Raw genomic sequence first — 22,232 nt, forward strand, 5'->3', positions numbered from 1 at the left:
ATAATAAATTCCGACTTTCTCATTCGTTTCATGAATAAACAAATGTTACCAAAAAAAAAAAAAAAAGAAAAAAAAAAAAAAAGAAAATGTACACATAAAGCATATATCCCCCCTTTGTTTTACAAAATGTCTATAATTATCAAGTAATTAGTACTAATTAAGACCCTAGCCAAAACCCTTACAATCCCCAAAAGTAACATGCCAAAAATAAACATGACTAGATGTAAGTTTGTAACTACAAAAGACATCGAACTTCAATTCTTAGATTAATTTAGCGAGACTAAAAGACACGAGTATTGCATGATCTTGGACTAATCCTCAATCCTTAAAATAGTGTTATCATCTTGATCTATATATTAAAGATAACAGGAACTAAATCTATGTTACAATTATTTATTTTTATTTTTTTTTTTAAAAAAAAACTAAAAATTAGTAATATTGGTCCAAGATTTGCGGGTTACGTTCAGCTGCTGCATGGGCCCCAATTTGGTTTGGTTTGCCTTTTTTTCTTTGGGCCTATTATTTACTGATGATCGATCTAGTAGATCATCTTCTTTTTCCTTGGGCCCCAAGTTGGAATTCTAGATCTAAATCACAAGCAAGGGTACTGTTGAGGTTTGGCAACAACTAAACTTTTGCAACAACAAATATCGTAGCGAAAGTAAGTCGTTGCAGATACCTTTGGTAACGGCATCTTGGATAACGAGCAAAAGTCATTGTGAAAAACAAGAAGTTGTTGCCAAAGATATTTTTAGCAACAACTTCTTTGGTTGGCAAATAACAAATTTCTTTTATGAAACAATTATTGAGATTAAAATTGAAACAAATATCATTATTAATAGGGTTTATCACCATACAAAATGCAACAACACAACAATAAAAAATGAAAAAACAACAGATGATGATATGATCAAACTAGCGTGAGCGTCTGAGGTGTTATAACGATAGTAAGTAACACCAACAGCGGGTTGACATTTTGTAAGATTATGAATACCAGTTTTCATACATTCACAAAAAGACTTGTACCCACAGAAGTCCATAAAACACCAGCATGTTCCGGTTTGGCACTTGTATGGCTGGCATTGGTACTTCACATGTATTCTCTTGTACAATTTCAGCTCGGCTGGTCTGACCGTGTTCAAAGAAAGTAAAGACTTTTGCATTTTGCCTTTTACGTACTAATTACTGTAGTATATTCATTATTTAATACTATCTAATTACTTTAAGTAGCTTTCAAAAAGCCCTTCAAAAAAAAAAGATGCTTTCAAAAAAAAAAAAAAAAAAAAAAAAAGACTTTAAGTAAGAATTTCTAAAATGGGCAAGTAATGAGCTGTACAAGATAAAGACAAGTTAAAAAAAAAAAAAAAAAAAAAAAAAAAAAAAAAAAAAAAAAAAAAGAAGATAAAGACGTACGACTGGTACGAGTCTATGCATTATGTACATGGTGGGCTGGGTTCAGGTAATTAGATATAGAGTATGATATTAGGCTACACTTTATGAATTAGCCAATTTTTAATTTTAAGTTAACAATTATATATAAATACTACTCCGTAAAAGATACTTGTAATACATATTTTGATTTAGTACTCCGTTTAACGATTATATAAACACTATATTCTCTTCACCTTATTTTTGCTAAAGTGAAATTATAATTATTGAACTAAAATTAATTATTTATAACTACTAGGAATTTATCTATATATTTGAAGACTATATATAGGCATTAGGCAAATGAAATATCTATCCGAGAGAGAATTTGCTCATCAGAATGACCAAGTAAGGTACGGTACTTAAGCACTTTTCACTTGTGTCATTATTACAAAAAAACATAATTAATTAAATCTAGTTACTTCAAAACATTCATTTTTCATTATATCAATGCAAAGGCTGTGAGCATGAAACCAGACACACCACTCGGTACAGCGGTACTTGATATCTGGATCCTTTTCCTGCTTTTTGTACGATTACGGAGAAGATACGAGGTACTAAGTCATGTTCACCCTGTATTCATGCGATATGCTTAGAGGTGATTGCTTAGAAACAGGCCTTTGCTCTGACCAGAGCTCCAAATTAACAGTTCCTGTACCCCAGTGGATCAAACACTTGTAAACTTCTTTGATATCAAACCGGCTGACAAGACTAACACCGAGACATTTATCAACTAGTGCCCATTCTCCTGAAAATTCACAAATTTGAGTGTATAAATTCAAAGAAAATATCAGCTAAAACAAATCAGATGATCAAACTAGCTACTACCTTTCTACTACTAAAAATGCTATTATCATTGTTTGAGAATTACCATTTGGTCGCTGGTCACCCTCGTAAGACAACTCATCTGACTCTGGATGAATCTGATGCTTAGATCCATCAACTGCGGTAAATGATACAAATGATTCTGTAGGGTGCATGAGAGCAAATGTTGGATGCACACGCAAGCACACAAGCCTACACAAAATTCCCATCATCAGGCAATGAGTATGAGCATAACTTAGACTAAAAGAAAAAGGCTTGGATTGACTCTAGAAAAATACTATTCTAAAAAAAAAAGAAACATACATAATAATCCCATCATCTAGAATTGAGCAAATGTACTGCAGAATGACCATTTTAAGTTGCATGCTTAATTGGGTAAGCATTAGAACATCTAAACATATACATTTATAGACATTTAACCAATATATCATTATGTAGATTATAACTACTAATCCACAATTACACAAGTTAAGGTATGCAATCAATCAATCAATCAATCAATCAAAGCCTTAATCCCAAAAGTGGGGTCGGCTAACATGAACCAAATATGATTATTCCGTGTAGTCATCAACATAAATCTTTCTCCTCCATCCCTTACGATCCAAAACTTCATCCTCACGTAAATCCATGCACTTCATATCCTTCCTCACTCCTTCCAACCAAGTCATTTTTGGTCTCCCTCTTCCTCGTTTAATCCCTCCATGATCCCACTCTTCCACTCTTCGCACCGGTGCACCCACGGGTCTCCGTCTTACATGTCCAAACCAACGCAGACGATTTTCCCTTAATTTATCTGCAATGTCTGCCACACCTACTTTCTTGCGAATAACCTCATTTCTGATTCTATCTCTTAAAGTTAAGGTATGCAATATAATTATAAATTTCCAGTAGTTATACGTACAACACAAAAGGCCGACTGTTTACATTAGCATATAAAGATATAATGAAGGCTGTTCTAGAATCAATAGGTAATGAGTAAATACAGTCTTGCTAATTAATACACTAGAAGATACAACCTCCAGAGTTGTAAATCGATTGGATGATTTGTAATAAAGTTAATCAAGTTAACTTAATCTATTCTATTCAAATGGAATTAGAGCTGCAAGCATCAGTTCAAGATGCAAATGGATCATAAAATCATAATTTCAATGCATAAAACTTTAATATTCTGATGATAATTAACCTTAGTCTTTCTCAGGGCAAATAGAAAATTCTTATCATGATTTCACCTTGCACCACCAGAGTATGTAGATAAATTACCCAAATTGTTAATCAATCAGCCACCTCTAGAAACAATTTTCTTCAGCTGCAACAGCAGAGTTCGCTCACGTTGCTAATTTATTGTACAGTTGCATATTGGCACCATTCTTTCCTCAGTTTCATCTTAACCTATACAATAGTCTACATAAAGCCCAAGCATAGGGGAAGCCTTCTGAAGTTTGAAATGGGTCTGGGCATTGATTGGGGTTATCCAATCTAATTTAGCGGGCAATATAGGTCATGTCCAGTTTCTGTGAAAATTAGTAGATCTAACTAAATTTGAAGCTAGGTTGTGCATGTTCACCTGAAATTGTGAAAGCCCTTCCCCAATTCATTTTATAAACAGACCATGTAAAAGTAAACAAATACACTATAGCATTAAAACCCGTGCAATACAAGTGCATGTTCTGATCATTAGTAATTGTGAGTTGTGAATGAAATGATCCTGGAGTAAACATAAGGACAAACCTTGAAAATCCTCCAGAACCAGCACCAACATTTCGGCCTATGATACTGGATTTAATTTGGACAGCATTGGGTTCAGTCTTTGGAATAGATATATATCTCTCCACGATCAACCCTCCACCAATATCACCTTCCATTAACAAGGCTTCTTCTTCTCCAGCTTGCTGAAGATCTCGCCTGCATTAATAAGAATTTGGAGAAGGCAACAGGCACTTATTGTCATGAGATTCAAGAAAGAAATAAATACATAATGTACATTAACTGCATCCCCAATGCAGTCATGCACAGACAAATTCAATAGTGAGATCACTGGCATCTTCAATACCCTACAAAGAAGAAGCTCAGACTTGGCAGTTCCAAAAATCCAGTTATTATTTCCAGCCAACATAAAGTTTCATCATATGTGCAGAGAAAATACAAATACATATTCAGACTCAACAAGTCAACAGTTCCTGAACTAGTTAATTACAGCCAAAATAATGTTTCATCATTTATGCATAGAAAATGCAAAGGTGTTAACTTTAACTTAATATGATCACTGCAGCTGTAATAGTCTATATAACTATATGTGGTGTGCTTGAAAATACAAATTAGCATAAAGCGTAATAATCCCATATACTAAGTCATATTTTCAAAATCACGAACACAAGTTAGAATACTAATGACAAGCTTGCATAAATTGTAAGCAATATTATTGCTCATGAGGTACATTCAGTCAATCAGAGAATATTTCAATCTTTTCTTTGTAGAAAAGCTCACTTGTGTAATTGAGAGTATTGTGTAATATACCCATACACTAAGTAGTAATTCCAAAAGCATTAACAGCTAAATCCAGAACACATTGTCAGGCTACCCGAATAAGCAAGCAATAATGCTGATAGGTACAATTAAAGCACATTATCATCTTTTCTTCGTAGAATATTCAGCATCATTGGTGTTCATTGCGGGCAAATCAATACAGGATTTCTTCAGCAGCTAAATATGTGCATTATATGAAATAAAATTTCTGCACTTGAGTTCCAGGCAAATAAATTCAGACAAGTTCTGGAAATCTGGATAAGATCCAATAATGGCCATCCAAGTTCAATTCACTAATAAAATGGGTGTCAGTTAATCAATTAATCATATTTTAGCATCTTGACATGCAGCAACTTTCAAACTAAAGAGTCAAGACTCACAAGTCACCAGCATTAACAAGAGCACTCACTCAATGACAGTATATTCCTCAGTGCATCCAGGAGATCTATACTCTGTGCCACTGTACTCCTCGTAGCCATCAATTTCAACCCTGCTATGGAGCCACTGTATTCCTGTACCAAGTGAAGGTGCATAGCATTAAACAATTTCATGCAGAAGATGACATTCAAAAGAAGAATTATTATCAGGCAACAAAGTTTGGATAGGAAGTCCAGCCACAAGAGTGGCACAACTGATCAAAACCATAAAAAAGTCAGTTTAAGAATGTTACTTTCTCACAAAATCAGGAGTCATGCTTTCTTAAGTTTTTTCTGTTATGTGATGTATGCCTACATATACATACTTCATTTTTTTTACTAGTATTTTTTTGGGCTATTAGTTCCTCTGAAAAGGACAAGGTTCTTTAGAAATTTTCAAAACATATTTTATGAGCTAAGCCGCCTGCGTTGCAGATAAACTAAGCGAAAATCGCCTGCGTTGGTTTGGGCGTGTAAGATGGAGACCTTAGGGTGCACCGGTTCGAAGAGTGGAAGAGTGGGACCATGGAGGGCTTAAATGAGGTAGAGGGAGACCGAAAGTGACTTGGTTGGAAGGAGTTAGGAAGGATATGAGGTATATGGATTTGCATAAGGATGAAGCATTGGACCGTAGGAGATGGAGGAGGAAGATTTATGTCGATGACTACACAAAATAATCAAATTTGGTTCATGTTAGCCGACCCCACTTATAGGATTAAGGCTTTGATTGATAGATTTTATGAGCTAAATGCTATTATTATCCACTTTTAATTTGAATGTATAGAGAAATAGATATATAGAATGATACATTCCAGAGAATTACTCCCTCTTAATCAAAGAGTCAACATCAGATTTTCAGTAACGATACAGACAATTGGTGATAATAATTTTTAAGAATTAACAGAAAAAGATTTACTATTCACCCTTGAATAAGTATATAATCTAACACCACAAAGTTCTTTCTGTCTTCTCTCAAAAAAAAAAAAAAAAAAAAAAAAAAAAAAAAAAAAAAAAAAAAAACTCTTTCTGTCTAGCTAATAAATTCGGCCACAATAGTCAAAAGAGTTGAGGTGGATAAAAGCAGCTGAAAATTTTCCTTCGGTTGAATGAATTATGCTTTTCTGTTTCTGGTAAAGAAGAGTAAATGTTAATGTTATAGGAGGCTTAAAATGCTGCTGTACTCATGAAAGATTTATGCCCAATCATTCTAGATAAAGCTTGTACCCTCTGTTTTTCCTGTGAAGTAAATATTAGCTTAGTAGATGGTCATCAAAGAGACAAAGTCATACCTGTGGGATGATGCTCCATTGCAATAATTCTACCACCAATCCAGGGAACCACTCTAAGAAGCCAGTCACCACCTTTTAGTTCAACAGGAGTCATTGAAAGTTCAGTACCCTTCTTTCCTGCAGTATGTTCAACCTCTGGAATACGCTTCACAGTTTCTGCAAAAAATAGATATAAAATTGAGCTCAAAAATTAACCACAAAGAAGGGTCCTATATTTTCGGCAAGGGATTTTAAAGGTAAATTTTTTTTTTTGAGAAAAGTCTTACATGGAAGTATTAATGGCAATTAAAAATTTCCTACTTAAGTATTACATAACTAACACAAGATTACGAAGAAAGTGATAAATTCCTGATGCCAGGTATAGGCAGCTGGAGCAAAATAACTGCAAAGGAGTAGGCAGTCAAAAATTCAAAGCATGTAGCAGCTTGCTCAATGTCTTTCAAGTTACCTATACGAGTCAGATACTGCTTCTGACTGACTGAGACCAAGTTAGAAACTTCATGTTCTGATGGCATGGTAATCTGCACTTCTTCTCCATCAGTGGCCCAGGAATCAATCTGCATGAAAGTAACAAACTCAGAAGACAGATGAAAACAGGTCTATCTGTGAAACAAAATAGCAATAATATCTAACAAATTGTCATATTTCCACCAAATTTCCGACCATTGCACCTCCACCAAGCAACAATTGCACACACAGACGACGTTTTGGCCTCTTCCAGGATCCTTCAGTTTTAGAAACTTTTATAGTAACGACAGAAGAGTGGAGTTCAGCAGTGTAATAAGTTAATAAATAATTCCCTCTAGTGAATTCATATCCATCACCATCATCTTCAAATAGTACACCTTCAGCTTTTCCTGCAATTATACGGAAGCCTGTCATACACCTGCTGATAACCTCAGCACAAAAAAAGGCTTCCCTTACAGCAGGAAAATAGAATCAAACAATGAACCAGTATAGAATATAACAGCCACCATCTTAGAATGGCCATTAAACAGACTCCAGTAAATGAAGATCATGAAAAAAATGAGAGCAAAGAAAAGGGCAGCTTGTGGACCAAGAAAAAAGGGTCTACAGTGGTGGTGAAGACAAGGAAGAAGTTGCAGGAATAGTGTAACATGACCTTTATTTTGTGAATAAGTTGATTTAGAAAATATATTTATAATGTGTATAATTCAAAAATCATGGCATATTCTATACAAAATAAATAATTAAATACATAAAATGACATTGAGATCTCTAACATGACCACATCTGCTACAACCCAATTATTATATCTGCTATAGCTTAAGGAGTTAAAGATTTCAATTTCTGAAGCTAAATAGCAATGCTGGAACATACCATTTTCATCTAAAGCGACAAGAAGTGTTAAGTCATCTGTTGGCTTAGCTTCCCCAACATGTTGATGTGGAGGGACCAAGGGAATTATTGATCCTCCTCTGAGATACAGCAAGGGTAAGTCCTAAATAAAACAAGACCAAAAGCTTCAATAATTTTCATGTAAACTTGTTTGCCATCAAAGTACGCTTAAAGGAAGGTTGCCAAATACCGGATGTGAATCATTAAAGTCAAACTTCAACCAAATGCCTTTAGGCAGCACTGGCTGTATCTGGTCTGTCCCCTGATCTTGCAAAGTACTGTATATAGTAGCACTGGAATTAGTTCAAATTTATGCAATCAAGTCAGCTCCTAGTTCTTAGTTACTAAAAGATGATCCCAATGAAAAATCTATCCAATAGAGCCAAAAATGTATTGCAATTTTAACACATTTACTGCAAGTGATTGTAGTGCTTTTGCAGTTGCTAACTTGCTACCACATCAATAAAACAGAGATAGATGTTGTAGGTTCAATTGATAAAGAGTCCGATGTTTATCATTAGAGGGTGAGATTAAGCATATAGCAAATAATATTCAACTGATCATCCTACATGCACCTATTGTCTTGTACAATATTCATATAGGAAGCAGTCTTCTCCACTAATTTCTTAAAGTTTAAGAGCCTTTTCACATTCTATTTGGTAGGCTGTAATAAATAGTGATAATGGTTATGAAGTATGAACCACTATATAGATTGACAAGGAAAGTCCCATGTCAGTGTCCATGGAGATACAGCCCCTTCTATGAATGTGTTTTCTTCATAAATTCCCATGCCCTCTCAATACCACTAAAGTAATTATGGTGGGCACAAGAAACTAATGAAGAAAAAAAAAAAAGCTAGTTGGAACTTGGGAGTGGGCAAGCATTACCATGAATACTCACAAGGGAATTTGCTTACAGTTACATTTGCGTTCCTTACCATTATCACCAATGATTACCACCTACCAAATGGGTCGACAAGACAGCAAGCCCTCAAGGGTATTAAGCTGCAATTAGTCATTTAGTCTGCTTGATGCATATTACAATGAACTAAGATTAAAGACGTTCTAACAACATATCAATGGTGTAATCAGAAGATAGCAATCAACACATAAAAAAGAAGAAGGCATAAGATGATAGATGAAAAACCTTGTATGTATAAGAAGTGGTCCCAGCAGAAAAGAATTCTCAACTGTACGAAGGTGTATATCTTTTGGATCTAGAAACATGAATGACTTTAATGATTAAGATGGTAGATGGATCATTGATGAATTTCAAGCTATGTCATTGATAATTATACCACCTGCGAAAAAGGCTGGTGAAGCAATTGGAGTTCCCCTCGTATGTGCTAGATAGAATAAAGTATATATGTGTGGTATAAGCCGGTAGCGTCTCTTCAAAGCAAGATGACACACTTTCTCGCACTGATCAATGAAAGTGAAGTTAGCAGTTAGCCTCAATCTTACTTTCGAATTGCTACAATTCCCTAATCTAGAAGTTTCATATTAACTGCTACATAACCATTACATGATCCCTCTTTTTATATATCTATCTCTGTCCAATTCCTTAAATGTGTGTGCCACCTCCTAGCAATCAACAAGAACAAGGAAGTATTATTTAAGCAATACACCTTTATTGTATTAATGACTAATGAAGCACCAAACGTGCCATCAATACGCAAAAGGTGGGCTGGATAAGAATTCATCACGCACTTGATTTTCATATCATATTATTCACAATCATCATTTTGAATGCAGCAACTTTGGTTCAACTAAAGCTGTGAAAGAAACTTCAAACTTTGACATGAAGATGATATTCTTAAATATCCACAGGTCTACTTTCTAACTCTAGTCAATCGAATTGGTTGATAGAAGTTTTGTGACAAAGTTAGCCTTGCACAAAATAATTAATTAATAGCATTAAGCATTGTACAAGGGCATATCAACCGACATTAAATTAAAACTTCTATGTCCTGAATTTTTAACATACCTCTTCACCAAAAGCCCAAGGTTCATGGTCATCTGTACTCTTCTCAGTATGCCCGCGACAAAATGGAAACATGGCACCAATACCCATCCACCTTCCAAATAGCTTTGGTGTGGCATTACCAGCAAATCCACCTATGTCTGGACCTGAAAGAGGTTGTCCACTAAGGCTCTGTAACCCAAAAAGGGAGGAACAAATGAACAGTTAAGCACATATCTTTTAAACCTTTGATTTTTAGGATAACAGTAATTCTACTCATAGGAGTAAACAAAAAGAAACATATAAACACATTGTTTTTTTCCCAATACTCCAATTCTTAGTGTATGACTGTATTCCCTAGTGTGTGTATCAATATACTTCCTTTTTTTTTAACTTTATGTTTTAGAACTTCTACCATTTCTCTTTAGTTGCTTTATTAAGGGCAGCTGTTCAACGACAAGCCCAATCATGTGACTAGCCAAAAAGGGGTCATTTAGAGCATTCTAACATACCTAAAACCTAATTACCAAAAATGAACATGTAGATATCATAAAAGAAATATGATAAATCTAAAAAAACAGAGTAAGTATATAGGATGGCCAAGGTGAGGACAGGGTTTTCCTCCATGAAACTCAATTTGGGCGAAGCCCAATTTATGCTGAACCTCACCTTCCAATTGGACACAAGGGTTTGATACCTTGTGGTGCCACAAATCAGGTTACACCAATAAGGAACTTGCATCGTCAATATGTATAAGGAATGGTGCCTTTGGTTGCATAGAATGACAGCCACATTACTTTACTAATTGTCTTCGAATGGCACCACAGGTTTCCTTACTAAGTCAAAAACTTATACAGTATTAAAATTACTGCATAACAGGGAATGAATAATAAACAACAAATAAGAAAGACCTCTCCAGATCCCATACCAATTGAAGTACCATGGGAACACTCATGTGAAGGTGTTCCCAAGTTGAAAGGTTGTCACCAGTCCATGTTGCAGCATACCTTTGGCTGCCTATAAATCCAGCTCGAGTAAGAACAAATGGCCGCTTATCTTCTTTTGCTAATCTCATGCCTTCATATGTAGATCTAGCCATGAGCATCCCATAGACCTGAAAAATCAACAGAATCTCATATTAATATATCAAGCTCTGTCAATCATATCAAAAAATGTGAGCAGGAAAAACAAAAGACATAAGAATATAGAGTAATACATTGTGGTAGTATGAATGATTTTGGCTGCCGCCTAACTCAGGATCCCCATCATGAATATTGCTCTCAGGCATTGTCTTTGTCACTACCTGATAAACATGTAACAAGATAAAACCAACTTACAACCCAAGAGAGGTAGAAGATTAAAGGTTGGGTGCAATCTGGATACAAATGTCAAAATTCAATACCTTGAATATTGCTGGTTCATTCATATCATTCCATATACCATCAACACCATTGGAAATGAAGTCTTTCACTAAATCTGCCCACCATAATCGAGCTTTTGAATGTGTAAAATCAGGGAAGACACAAGGTCCAGGCCATACTTCACCTGATTATAAAAGAAAGTATGAGACAACCACAGGGTTCAACTATTGCTTATGAAAATTTCATATAATCCTATTGAATTTCAAGATGATAACATTGATAACTAATGGAAGAATCAGGTTTCAAACAATTACGAGTACATAATTATGTTACTTGTAATACTTTTGTCTAACAATCTTGATAATAAATTCTCCCAATGACTTATCTTGTCAGTCGACAATGCTGCAATGCATCAACAATGACTTTCTCTATTAAGAGGCTAGAGAAACAAATTTTCACCAGACTGATCAGTGATCACTGACGCTTTCAGTTTTTTCCTATCCAAAAATCCTGCTGCACAGCCCATTACAAATATTTTTTCCTTTCTTTTTTAAATCTAAACTCCTGAACTTGATATCTTCTTTTTATTGGCTCTCTATATGACTGAATAAAGTCACCTTTATTTCAAGCCAAAACATTTTTAAAAAAAGATAGCAGCCAACTTGTGAGAGTATGAGATCAAACAAGTAGAATTAGCATAGAATTATTGAAAAATGTGGAGTTAGTGGCCGGCTAGGTGCTATGTCTAAGTGATTTAATTGGAAATTGAACCCCAACAAATCGAGCCACTTGTCAACAATAAACTCGTTTATTCAACAGAAAGAAGATATTAAATAGGTTATAAAAAATCAGACTGCAAGATTAGTCCATGTACGAGAAATCCTAGTGCTATCAAGGCCAAGTATCCGTAGAAAAAACCTTACCTAAAAAAGGTTTCCCATCAGCAGTTTTGATCCAGACCTCGTTTTTAGTTCCACTGTCATAAACAAAGTAACCCTTTTCATGTTTGATTCCAGGATCAAGCATCCAGATAGCTTTGAAACCATTAAGATGAAGATCATTCACCAACGAGTTTGGGTCTGAAAAATGCTCCTGGTACAATATTTTAGTGAAACAAGAAAAACTTCATGATCAAAATAAAGAATAAAAGGAAATTCAGTAGCATTCTACAAATTTTCTCATATCCCGCAAATAATCCAAATCAAATTAGAATAGTGGGAAGAAGTAATATCATCCAGGGCCTTTACTAGCACAAAGGCTAAACAAAATCTGGATAGAGATGGAGGCCAGAACAGATAATTTTCACTTTTCCAGTGCTACACTAAGGTTATGGAAGGACCCAAACTGAAACAAAACCAAATCCAAATCTAGAAGTAAACAATACCCATTTCCATTAGGTCCTTTGGCAGGTTTCTTTACACCCCATTTGAGCAGAGATTAAAATAATCCTTATTCATTCACCTTTCCACATTACATAACTGACTAGAGTTTACAAAAATGAAAGAGCAGGTAAATAAATATGACATTAAGGCCAGTCTTTATGATAGAATAGTGTTTTAGCATACATAACCATGTTGTTCATTCTTTGAATTCAGCTGAAGATTGCTGACAGAATGAATAACAGTTATAAAATCACCCATATCTTGTCATTGAGGGACTCCTCTCCCAACCTAACTTTAGTATAAAGGATAACTATCATACAGAGTTAATCAAGGATATTACTGTAAAATTGCAATATGTATTATTGCAAAGGAGCAACTCCTAAAATAGTATTGTTGATATGACCATTTGAGAAAATAAATGAAATAGCTTACACCGTCAAAAGTGAAGCAACGAAAACCATCCATGTAGTCTATATCCATCCAGATCACATCACAAGGTATGTCCTTTTTTCGAAAAGTTTTAGCAACCTGCATATTCAGTAGAAAATTACACACGCACAAAGAGAATAAAAAAAACACCAGAAATATAGATATGAGTATATGATATGCCGCTAGGGAAAAGGGAAGGAAGTCCAAGCTATGAGCAAGAAATCACTTAGCAAACACCAAACTCACATGACAGATGAACAGTTTAACATGCTTATGTATGCACCACAAATAGAGATAGGATTTCAGTTCATCTTTTTCAAGGACTAAGAACTACTAACCTCAAGAACTTGTTTATCAGTATCATAGCTCCATCGACATTGATGATAGCCAAGTGACCACTTTGGTGGCATAAAGACAGCTCCTGTAACCAGAATATAGGTTATAAGTCTGTACTCTGTACAAAAATGTAAGCACTAGTACTCTGTACAAATTGCATTTGGGATATGGAATGGGCAGAATATCAGAAATAAAACGTAGAATACAGCTTATTTGAATTTGCTTTTTAATGCTCCTTCTGTATTTGAGACAAACTCAACAAAAACAGAGAAATATAGCTTCAAGCATCTCTCATTTTAATTTAATACTGCTGTCACTGGTGTGTATCAAATTTCTGAAAGATTCATATGGTGTCTCTATGTCCCAAAGATGATTTAGATTTTTCAAATCCAATTTAAAATTAATAGATGCTTGTTTCTCTTAGCCTTGTACTGTTTCTAAGGTGAGCATGTAGATGAAGTAGCTAGTTTGAGACACCAAGGAAAGCAAAAATTGGTCAATCAATAGCCACGTGATCCTCCCCTCTTATAACTTGCGTAGCAGAGTTGACCCTCCCCTCTTCCCTTTTCTGTAATCATCACATGATAAAGTAGCAAACAAGCCCGGGTCTTAAAGAAGTTTTCAAAGGGGTAAGGTGGCCATTTCAATTAGAAAAAATGGCCATAGCATTGAGTATAATAATGTATACTACTACATAAATAGTTTCTAGTACATTTCCTAGCCTTAGCAAAACAAAGTTGCCAATTATTTGCTCCAGGCAAGAATTAAAAGACAAAAGGTGTACACATATCAAATTTCCTTAGGGAGGAAAATGGAAAGTAATGGGGGTGCAAAAGTTATTTATCACAAGAAGCATATTTAATATATATTCATAACTTTAATATATCAAAAGGTTGTAATTCTAATTTGCAAATTCTCTTAAGATTGGTGTACGTTACTGATTTTTTTTCTTCCTTTTCTTCTGGTAGAGATGAATAGTGTAAAGTGCAACAAGCCTGTACACATGGTCATGCTTCTCTAACTGAAAAGAATGTAACCTTTTTCCCTTTCTTTGAAACTTATGAAGGATTTCCATTATTAGTACATCATCCACAGATATTGACCATATGAAGTATTAAGATTTAAATAAAGATGTCCATAAAGGCTTTATAAAATTCTCCCTTTGCCCTGCATTGTAATTCTCTCTTATTCTAAGCTAGCCAATCATCCAGCTGTGTAGAAGTATTGGGGGAAAGTGGGAATATGCAATCAAATAATTGTCTTATATGAGTAACAGTGATTACCAATTGCATGAGATAAAGACACCAGAACCTGCGTTGGGGAAGAAAATGGCCCGAATGTGATAACAGGGTAAGATGATGGTGCAACAAACTTTATGGTAGATTCCTTCCGTAAATCAATCTGCACATGAAAGATGATTAGAATAAACATTTAGGGAGTAAATGCAAGAAAAGCAACCACTCATGAATTTCTGTAAACATTAATACATTATAAAATCAGTGACTTCAAATAGAAAATCATAAATGAGGATTTTACCTCACAGCGTTGTGTTGTATCAGCAAGCACACCTAGTGTTTCCCCATTTGGCAAAACGGCCAGAACCCAGGGATGTGACTGATATAAAGACGTTGTACCCGGACCATATCCCCAAGCATCTGTATTCCAGGTAAAGACCTAATGCAGAAAGAATAAGTGAAGACCCAATATATAAATTAAGTGATTCACATAGGATAGAATGCCAGGATTGAAACTTTACTCTCTTTCCTGTCCTCTCAAGCTGTCCACTGACTTCTCCAGTTCCATAAAAAGATGTACCGACAGGAAGCTGCAGTGAAGAAATAAGTTCGAAAACAAACTGTTGTAAAAGTGAAAAATAAGAGCATAACAATTCAAACAAACCAAAAAGCACCAAAGTGGAATCATAAATTCATAACTCACCTTGTAGAGAACAGAGACGGGGTGTAGTAGAAATTTTAAAACTTTAGGTGGAAGAATTAGCAGAAGTTCATCAAAATTTAAGTTCATAAAGATAATGTTTGACACCAACAGAGAGAAGAGAAGGCATGACAAATTAAAATATATTCAATTATTTAAGGTCATCTACATGGTTTCACTTTTGGGTTCAGATAAAATATACCAATCATTCAAATAGAACAGAAGAAGAAAAACATGTCCCAGGTTGCAAGCATGAAAATAGTGAGTACAGGATTTAACCTGAAGCCGAACAACTTGTTGCCCTAGAGTGCACTCAGATGTAGGTATATAGAAAGGAAGTTTTTCACTCATCAGAGGTGTGTCTCTGACTTTAGAATCCACAAATGAGAGGCTAGGAAATGCTGCATTTCTATCATCAGATGAGCAGTCGAATCGAAAGACGCCTTCTTCTAATATAGGCTCATAAATCATAGTTCCGGAACAGACATCACTTGTCATTCCCTTCCTGTCGATTCCCTCCATGCTACAAGCAAGCTTATAGCAACTGATTTTTTTTATCCTGCAAAGATAAGCATCTCTTACAAATCTCTACCTTGCAGTACAACCTTTCAATCACGGAGTAACTAATAACGAAGACTTAACACAGACGTGGAAACAAAGGAGGCAAATACATCAACACTTCCTAATCCCTTATACTCGAGCACTTCATTCCAATTCAAGTGCAAACTTTGCTATACCCGTGTATCAAATTGGAGGTTGAGAAGGGAGACAATTTAGTTACTATAGGTTAAAAAGCATAACAAAAAAGCCAGGAAAGGTGGTAATGGTTACCCTTAGCAACCTTATGAAATAAAAACAGAAAGTTAAAAAATGGTTATTTGACTCCACTTTCACCACACAGGCACACACTATACCTAACATGCTCTAAAATGAATCAATCATTGAAAAACGCTAAAAAACACACCAATCCTTGATCATCACACTTACTTCTATTGTAACAGCTCCTTAATAAGCATTCACATTCACAATGTTACGTCGTATGTAACATATATTACATGATTTTTAATTTTAAATGCGCGTATTACTATAAACTTCAAACATTCCAATAAAAATTATTTGATAAATAATAATAGAAAAAAAAAAATTGAAAAAAAAAAAAAAGAAAACAACATCTATCTGTGGCCATGAATTAAAATTTCAACACTTAGTTCTTTTTCAGACAAATTCTTTCAACCAAAAAGGACCTAAAAACTACTCCATTCAGAAATTTACTACAAAAAAAACCAACTTATATAACCCTAAATTGAGAGCATAAAACATCAGTACAGTATAGTAACAACTAACAATGATCAAAATTCATCAAAAAAAAAATAATAATAATAATAAGTATATAAATAAATAACAATGAGCAAAGAAAATTACACGAAGAAAAAAATTGCGAAAAGCGATCAAATTAACCTAATTAAGTGAAATTGATATTCAAATCATCAATAAAATAAACAAAAAAATAATAATAATTGAAAGCATTAACATGTGAGCGAGAAACTCACCAAGAGCTTGGAAAACAAAATGAAGATGATCGATGATGATGACGACGATGATGGAAGTAGCACAATTTCAAGGAAGAGGTTGAAGAAGCAGTAAGTGAAATTGCTCCAACTCCAACTGCCATTTTTGTAGGTGGATCTTTTTATATTTTATTATTTTTTTGTTGACGGGTCACCTTCATTTTTTTTTTTTTAATTTACTTTTTTTGGAAATAAATTTTTATTTGTTGGGGAAATTGAAACACAGTACACCAATTTTTTTTGGTAAGGTAAAGGATCCTATGAGTCGGAATTTTTGAAGTTCTTTTGAAACGGGTTAGTAGGCTAGACAATTTGAAATTAGGGGAAAATTTGAAATATAACATACAAGTATTAATCAATCTATTGAAATTTTTTGGTCAACTAGTTTTCGAGCCGCCGCGCGCGCGATGCGCGCGCTCCGAATGGTGAATCGGGAAGATACCGTCTAGTGTTTAATGTAAATGCATAATTAATTTGTTGGGGCATATATTTTATTCATAAATGCAATGCTATCAATGTATATAGATTAGTAATGTTTTTGTCATCTATGAGTAATACTTTATAATATTGTTGTATCAAATTTAGAAAATATGATTGATAATTCAATTACAAAATGATAAGTTAAATTGGGCTTAGCATAATCTAGCTTTAAATCTATAGAAGGAAATTTGCAACCAAAATTCTCAACTAATGGGCCTATATTATGAAAAGGTAGCTAATATTTTGCGGCAAGGTTGGAAGAACTTGGCTTTGTGGGCTTTATTTAATAATTAAGAAATTAAACAATTTAAATAGGCCAATCCTATTTTAATTTTTTTTTGGTCTTTGGATATGTTTGGTGTTACAAGTCATCATTGATGGGTCAATCAATAATGAAATATAGGTGATGTCAATATACCTTGGTAGAAAAGGGGTCTAAGGGTAGTGTAAATTAAATAAGAAATGGCACTTTAAAAATTAAAATATTTATCTATTCATAGTTCCTTTTATCTCTCTCGATGATTCTCTCTATTTTGGCCCTTGTTTCTCTACCTTTCTTTCCTTTTCTCTCCTTCTCCTCTTCCTCTCCTCCTATTTCTTAAGTAACCACTGACTGACTAACCTTGGACTGAGTAATTCTTCAAGTAACCCCTGAATGAACCCTCAAGTAACCGCTGACCAAGTAACTCATGACCGAAATCTTTAAGTAACCCTGACCGAACTACTCAAGAAACCCCTGACCGAACTACTTAAATAACCCCTTACCTATTAACTCGAGTAAACCCTGACCGAGTAACTCACGTAACCCTTAACCGAGTAACCCTTGACCGAGTAACCCCTAATCCAGTAATCCCTCAAGTAACCCTTAACCGAGTGAACCTCTCAAGTAACCCCTATCTGAACCCCACAAGTAACCCTTGGCCGAGTAACTCGAGTAACCCCTAACTGCAAAACTTGGATAACTCCTAACAAAATAACTCGGGTAACCCCCGCCACACGGTGTGGCTTGTTGCACCAAAAAGTTGTTGTGTGATAATATATGTTGTGACAATATTGAGTTCAAATAAGTGAGAACAGTTAAAACAATAATCGAAAATTATAGGTCGCATTTACTCCCTTTCTTTCTCTCTCCCTCGAGCCTTCTCCTTCGCCCTTTATTATTATATCATATACTTTTTCTCTGTCCTTTTCTCTCAGTCCTATTCTCTATTTATCACTCTCTTTATTTCTCTTCCAATCCCCTTGCATTTCTCCTGTCCCTATATCTTTTTTTAGTCTTTCTCTATCTATCCTCTTTCCTTCATAACCCATATTTCTATCTTTCCCATTTTTTCTAACTTTTTATTTCCTTCTGGCTTTTATCCCTTTTTCTAGTCTGCCCCTTATCTCTTTTGAACTGGTACTCTATCTTTCGGCCTGCCCTACCTCTTAGCCCTTCTTTGTCTATCTCTTCAAACCCTTTGCTTTCATAGTTCCCTTTCTCTCTCTTGATGATTCTCTCTATTTTGGCCCTTGTTTCTCTACCTCCCTTTCCCTTTTTTTCTCCTTCTCCCCTTCCTCTCCTCCTTTATCTTAAGTAACCCATGACCGACTAAACTTGGACTGAGTAATTCTTCAAGTAACCCCTGAATAAACCCTCAAGTAACCGCTGACCGAGTAACCCCTGACCGAACTCTTTAAGTAAATCTAACCGAATTACTCAAGTAACTCCTGACCGAACTCCTAAAATAATTAAATCATCCCTAAAAATTATATTTCCTCCTTTTTTTTAGTTGACACCTTTTGACTTATACAATATTCACTTACTACATTTTGATTCGCTTTTGTGATTTATATATACGATAAAATATAATCACGTGAGATTTGTTTGAATCATACATATGTATATTTTTTTAATACCCACTTTTTATAATTTTAAATACAATGTTGATAATTGAAGTTATTAAGCGGTAAAAATATGTGTTGGTGATAAGTGTTTTATTTGTCCACTTATCATGGTATTTTTAGCACAATTTTGTTGTCATTTTCCCCTCTTTACCCCCCCTTTCCGACTCCTTTTTGTGTATGATTACAACTTTTGGCTTCCCCATTCCTTTTTATGTGTGTGTTCGTGTTTGTAGATGCAAGGAGAAATTGGTCATATAGCATGAACATGAAGAACTATATTGGAAGCAAAGCACAAGAGGAGAGGGCGTGCAACCCCTTAGGAGAGGGCGCTCCAACCCCAAGCGCCACAATCTGCCTCTCTTTATTCCCAGCTAGGAGAGGGCGTGCACCATAGTAGGAGCGGGCGCTCCTCCCTGATCTTCCACAAACTGCCTCAAATCGCTGCAGGAGGAGAGGGCGCGCAAGAGACAGGAGAGGGCGCTCCAGCCTGAGGAGCGGGCGCTCCTCTATGTAGGAGCGGGCGCTCCTACATGCAGACCCGACTTTTTGGGCGGATTTTACAATGTTATTTCGGGGTGTATAAATACGACCCTTGGCTTCAGTTTTCTGGATCTTCTTCCTTGGAGAAGATCACCTTCTTCCCTTTAGTCTTCTTAGGCCCTTAACTCTCTAAACTCTTATTAATTAGCTTAGTTTCTCTCAAACTCTATCATTGAAGTAGATTAATTGAAGTTTGTATTCTTCCTTTCAACATTTTCTCAACCTTGAAGCTTCATTAGTAATCTCTTTCCTCTATCCCTTACTCTTTATTTTCTGTTTTTAATTCCTTGAATTGTAGATTTCTCTCTTAATCTTGGTTAATTGTTGTTGCATGTTCAATCTACTTTGTTCTTACTACTCTCTTCAATTTGTTAGATTAATTTTGAATTTAGATATTGTTGTTAGAATGTTCTTCACCATGTTTAGTGAGTAGTTTCTTAACTAGGGGTTGGGTGGAGACCCAACCAAGCCATGGGTTAATTGATGTTTGTGTTTGCATGTTCATTTTGGGTTGATGATTGATTGTTAAAGAATTGGTTAATTGCATGTGTAATTGGATGGCCACTTATTGCTCATGTATTCACTTCTATGCTTGCATTGAAAGATGAGGTCTAGATGTGAGCCATTTCTTGTATGATTATGCTAAATTCCTCTTGATTACGGTACCTCGTTTGGATGATGTAGTAGTCTTAGTTGCGGTAATTAGGAGAGAAATCCCAATTATTTGTGCCTTAGTACTATCTCGAACCGATCGAAAGACAAACCCGAGTTAGTAGTCTACTTCCCATCGTTAAAACTTGGTTGGCCTATCTTGTTAGTCGAGTTTAGTTTAGGAATGCTTAGTGTTGTAGTTTCGAGAGAAGTGAACCTTTTCTTGTATGATTAAACCGAATTTCTATCTTGATTACGGTTCCTTGTTTGGATGATGTAGTAGTCTTAGTTGCGATAATTAGGTGAGAAATCCCAATTATTTGTGCCTTAGTACTATCTCGAATCGATCGAAAGACGAACCCGAGTTAGTAGTCTACTTCCTATTGTTAAGACTTGGTTGGCCTATCTTGCTAGTTGAGTTTGGTTTAAGAATGCTTAGTGTGGTGGCTTCGAAAGAAGACAATGTTGAGTGCCCTTTCTATCACTCAATTTGTGTACATGCTTGCCTATTGTTTTGATTCATTGGTTTGGTTGGTGTCGATTCCCATTTCCCCCTAGTGTTTGTCTCCATATAGTAGTTATTTAATCAAACCTCCCATTTGTGACCGAACTAGATTACAACCGTTTCATATTCTCGGTGTACTCATACCCATTCCCTGTGGATACGATCCTTTACTTGCCCTAGACTTGTCTTAGGTTAGTTTAGGTAGAAATAGTGTTTGGCTTGAGGGTGATTGTCCAACGACCGATTATTCCTCTACCAGTTGGCAAATGTGATAATAGAAAGATATTAACTAAAAAAAACAGAGAAAGTATACCATTAGCTCACCCATAAGTAAATTGCTTTGTCCTAAATAATTTGTTCTCCCCTTAAATAATTTACTCACCCTTAAAAATCCAATATAAATGATCTCTCCTCAATAACTTGCTTACCCCTAAATAGTTCACTTGCCCTTACAGAATTTGCTTACCAATAAATAATTTGCACACTCCTAAAAATAGATGAAGTATACAATATTACAATCTACACGTGACCTTGTGAGTGGAATTTTACGAATGTTATTGTACAAGTATACAATCCACCTCTTAATAGTTTGCTCATTACTCACCCTACGGTCCCCACCCCTACAAAATTTTCTCACCTCTAAAAATTATATACAAATTACTTCACCACTACACAGAATAATTTGCTCACCCCTAAATATTTTATACACATCTAAAGAATTTGTTCACTCATATATATATTTTGCTCACCCTATATATTTTACAAATTTATTGACTATTGAATTTTATCCATGTACATTTTCATAAAGAACATTGGTCTATGCGGTTAGTTAACTAAAAATATTACCACAGTAATGGTTATAATTACAAAACCAAACAACAAAGTATACAAATTATAGCCGACAACATTAAAGCATTATCTCTACTTCAATGGAGTTAAAAAAAGCATGGAAGCCCACTTTCTCAAACACGACATAACCGAATATCAGCTTCTCAACATTGACCTCTTCTTTTCTCCATTTTGACATCTCGTGACCGCCTAGTTATATAAAATCAAACAAACCCATTAGATCATATAAGGAAACATACCTTATTAGATCCTATAATGAAATAGGCCCATTCAACGCATCAAATCATATAAATCAAATAGACCCATCAGATCATATTAAAACCAACCACATAAAATTCAATATAATCCCCCATATTTTCCAAACTTATCATACAAATTAAATTAAGTACAAGATGTAAATCAAACAAATCGAAAACGCAATCAATCACATTATCAATTCCTAATAAAATCCCATTAATATAGGCAAGTAAAAGGCAATACCAAAATAGCCTAGAACAAATTTACAAT

The 22,232-nt window shown here is 35.0% G+C and overlaps 1 protein-coding gene across 3 annotated transcripts; it reads right to left on the reverse strand.

Annotated features, from left to right (window-relative positions):
• Nucleotides 1–1,706: 1,706 nt before the first annotated feature.
• On the reverse strand, nt 1,707–16,948 carry LOC145594608 (uncharacterized). 3 transcript variants are annotated; one of them, XM_081650933.1, is made up of 23 exons: nt 16,796–16,941; nt 15,525–15,804; nt 15,067–15,135; nt 14,847–14,984; nt 14,594–14,711; nt 13,313–13,395; nt 12,978–13,073; nt 12,087–12,255; nt 11,205–11,347; nt 11,019–11,105; nt 10,731–10,916; nt 9,827–9,994; nt 9,141–9,261; nt 8,987–9,056; nt 8,031–8,118; nt 7,823–7,943; nt 7,145–7,338; nt 6,930–7,038; nt 6,482–6,637; nt 5,186–5,288; nt 3,982–4,155; nt 2,300–2,445; nt 1,707–2,176 (listed from the first exon to the last, which is right to left on the reverse strand). In XM_081650933.1, the coding sequence occupies exons 1-23, from the start codon at nt 16,915–16,917 to the stop codon at nt 1,986–1,988; spliced, it is 3,132 nt and encodes a 1,043-aa protein (XP_081507059.1). In that variant the 5' UTR covers nt 16,918–16,941; the 3' UTR covers nt 1,707–1,985. The 3 variants fall into 3 exon arrangements, with proteins under 3 accessions (XP_081507059.1, XP_081507066.1, XP_081507075.1); XM_081650940.1 differs by having other exon boundaries at nt 15,525–15,789; nt 16,796–16,932; XM_081650949.1 differs by lacking the exons at nt 1,707–2,176; nt 2,300–2,445; nt 3,982–4,155; nt 5,186–5,288 and adding an exon at nt 6,198–6,319 and having other exon boundaries at nt 16,796–16,948.
• Between the last annotated feature and the right edge of the window lie 5,284 nt (nt 16,949–22,232).

This window comes from Chenopodium album, chromosome 2, assembly GCF_948465745.1.
Source record: "Chenopodium album chromosome 2, dcCheAlbu1.1, whole genome shotgun sequence".
Lineage (NCBI taxonomy): Eukaryota > Viridiplantae > Streptophyta > Magnoliopsida > Caryophyllales > Amaranthaceae > Chenopodium > Chenopodium album.

What these genes read in the sequence shown, in the direction of transcription:
- LOC145594608 (XM_081650933.1), bottom strand. Translation starts at nt 16,917, where the DNA reads ATGGCAGTTGGAGTTGGAGCAATTTCACTTACTGCTTCTTCAACCTCT. An exon ending in TGTCGCTTTAGATGAAAATG is followed by an intron (nt 7,339 to 7,822) that starts GTATGTTCCAGC and finishes GTATAATTGCAG; the next exon opens with GAAAAGCTGAAGGTGTACTA. An exon ending in GCAGTATCTGACTCGTATAG is followed by an intron (nt 6,638 to 6,929) that starts GTAACTTGAAAG and finishes TATTTTTTGCAG; the next exon opens with AAACTGTGAAGCGTATTCCA.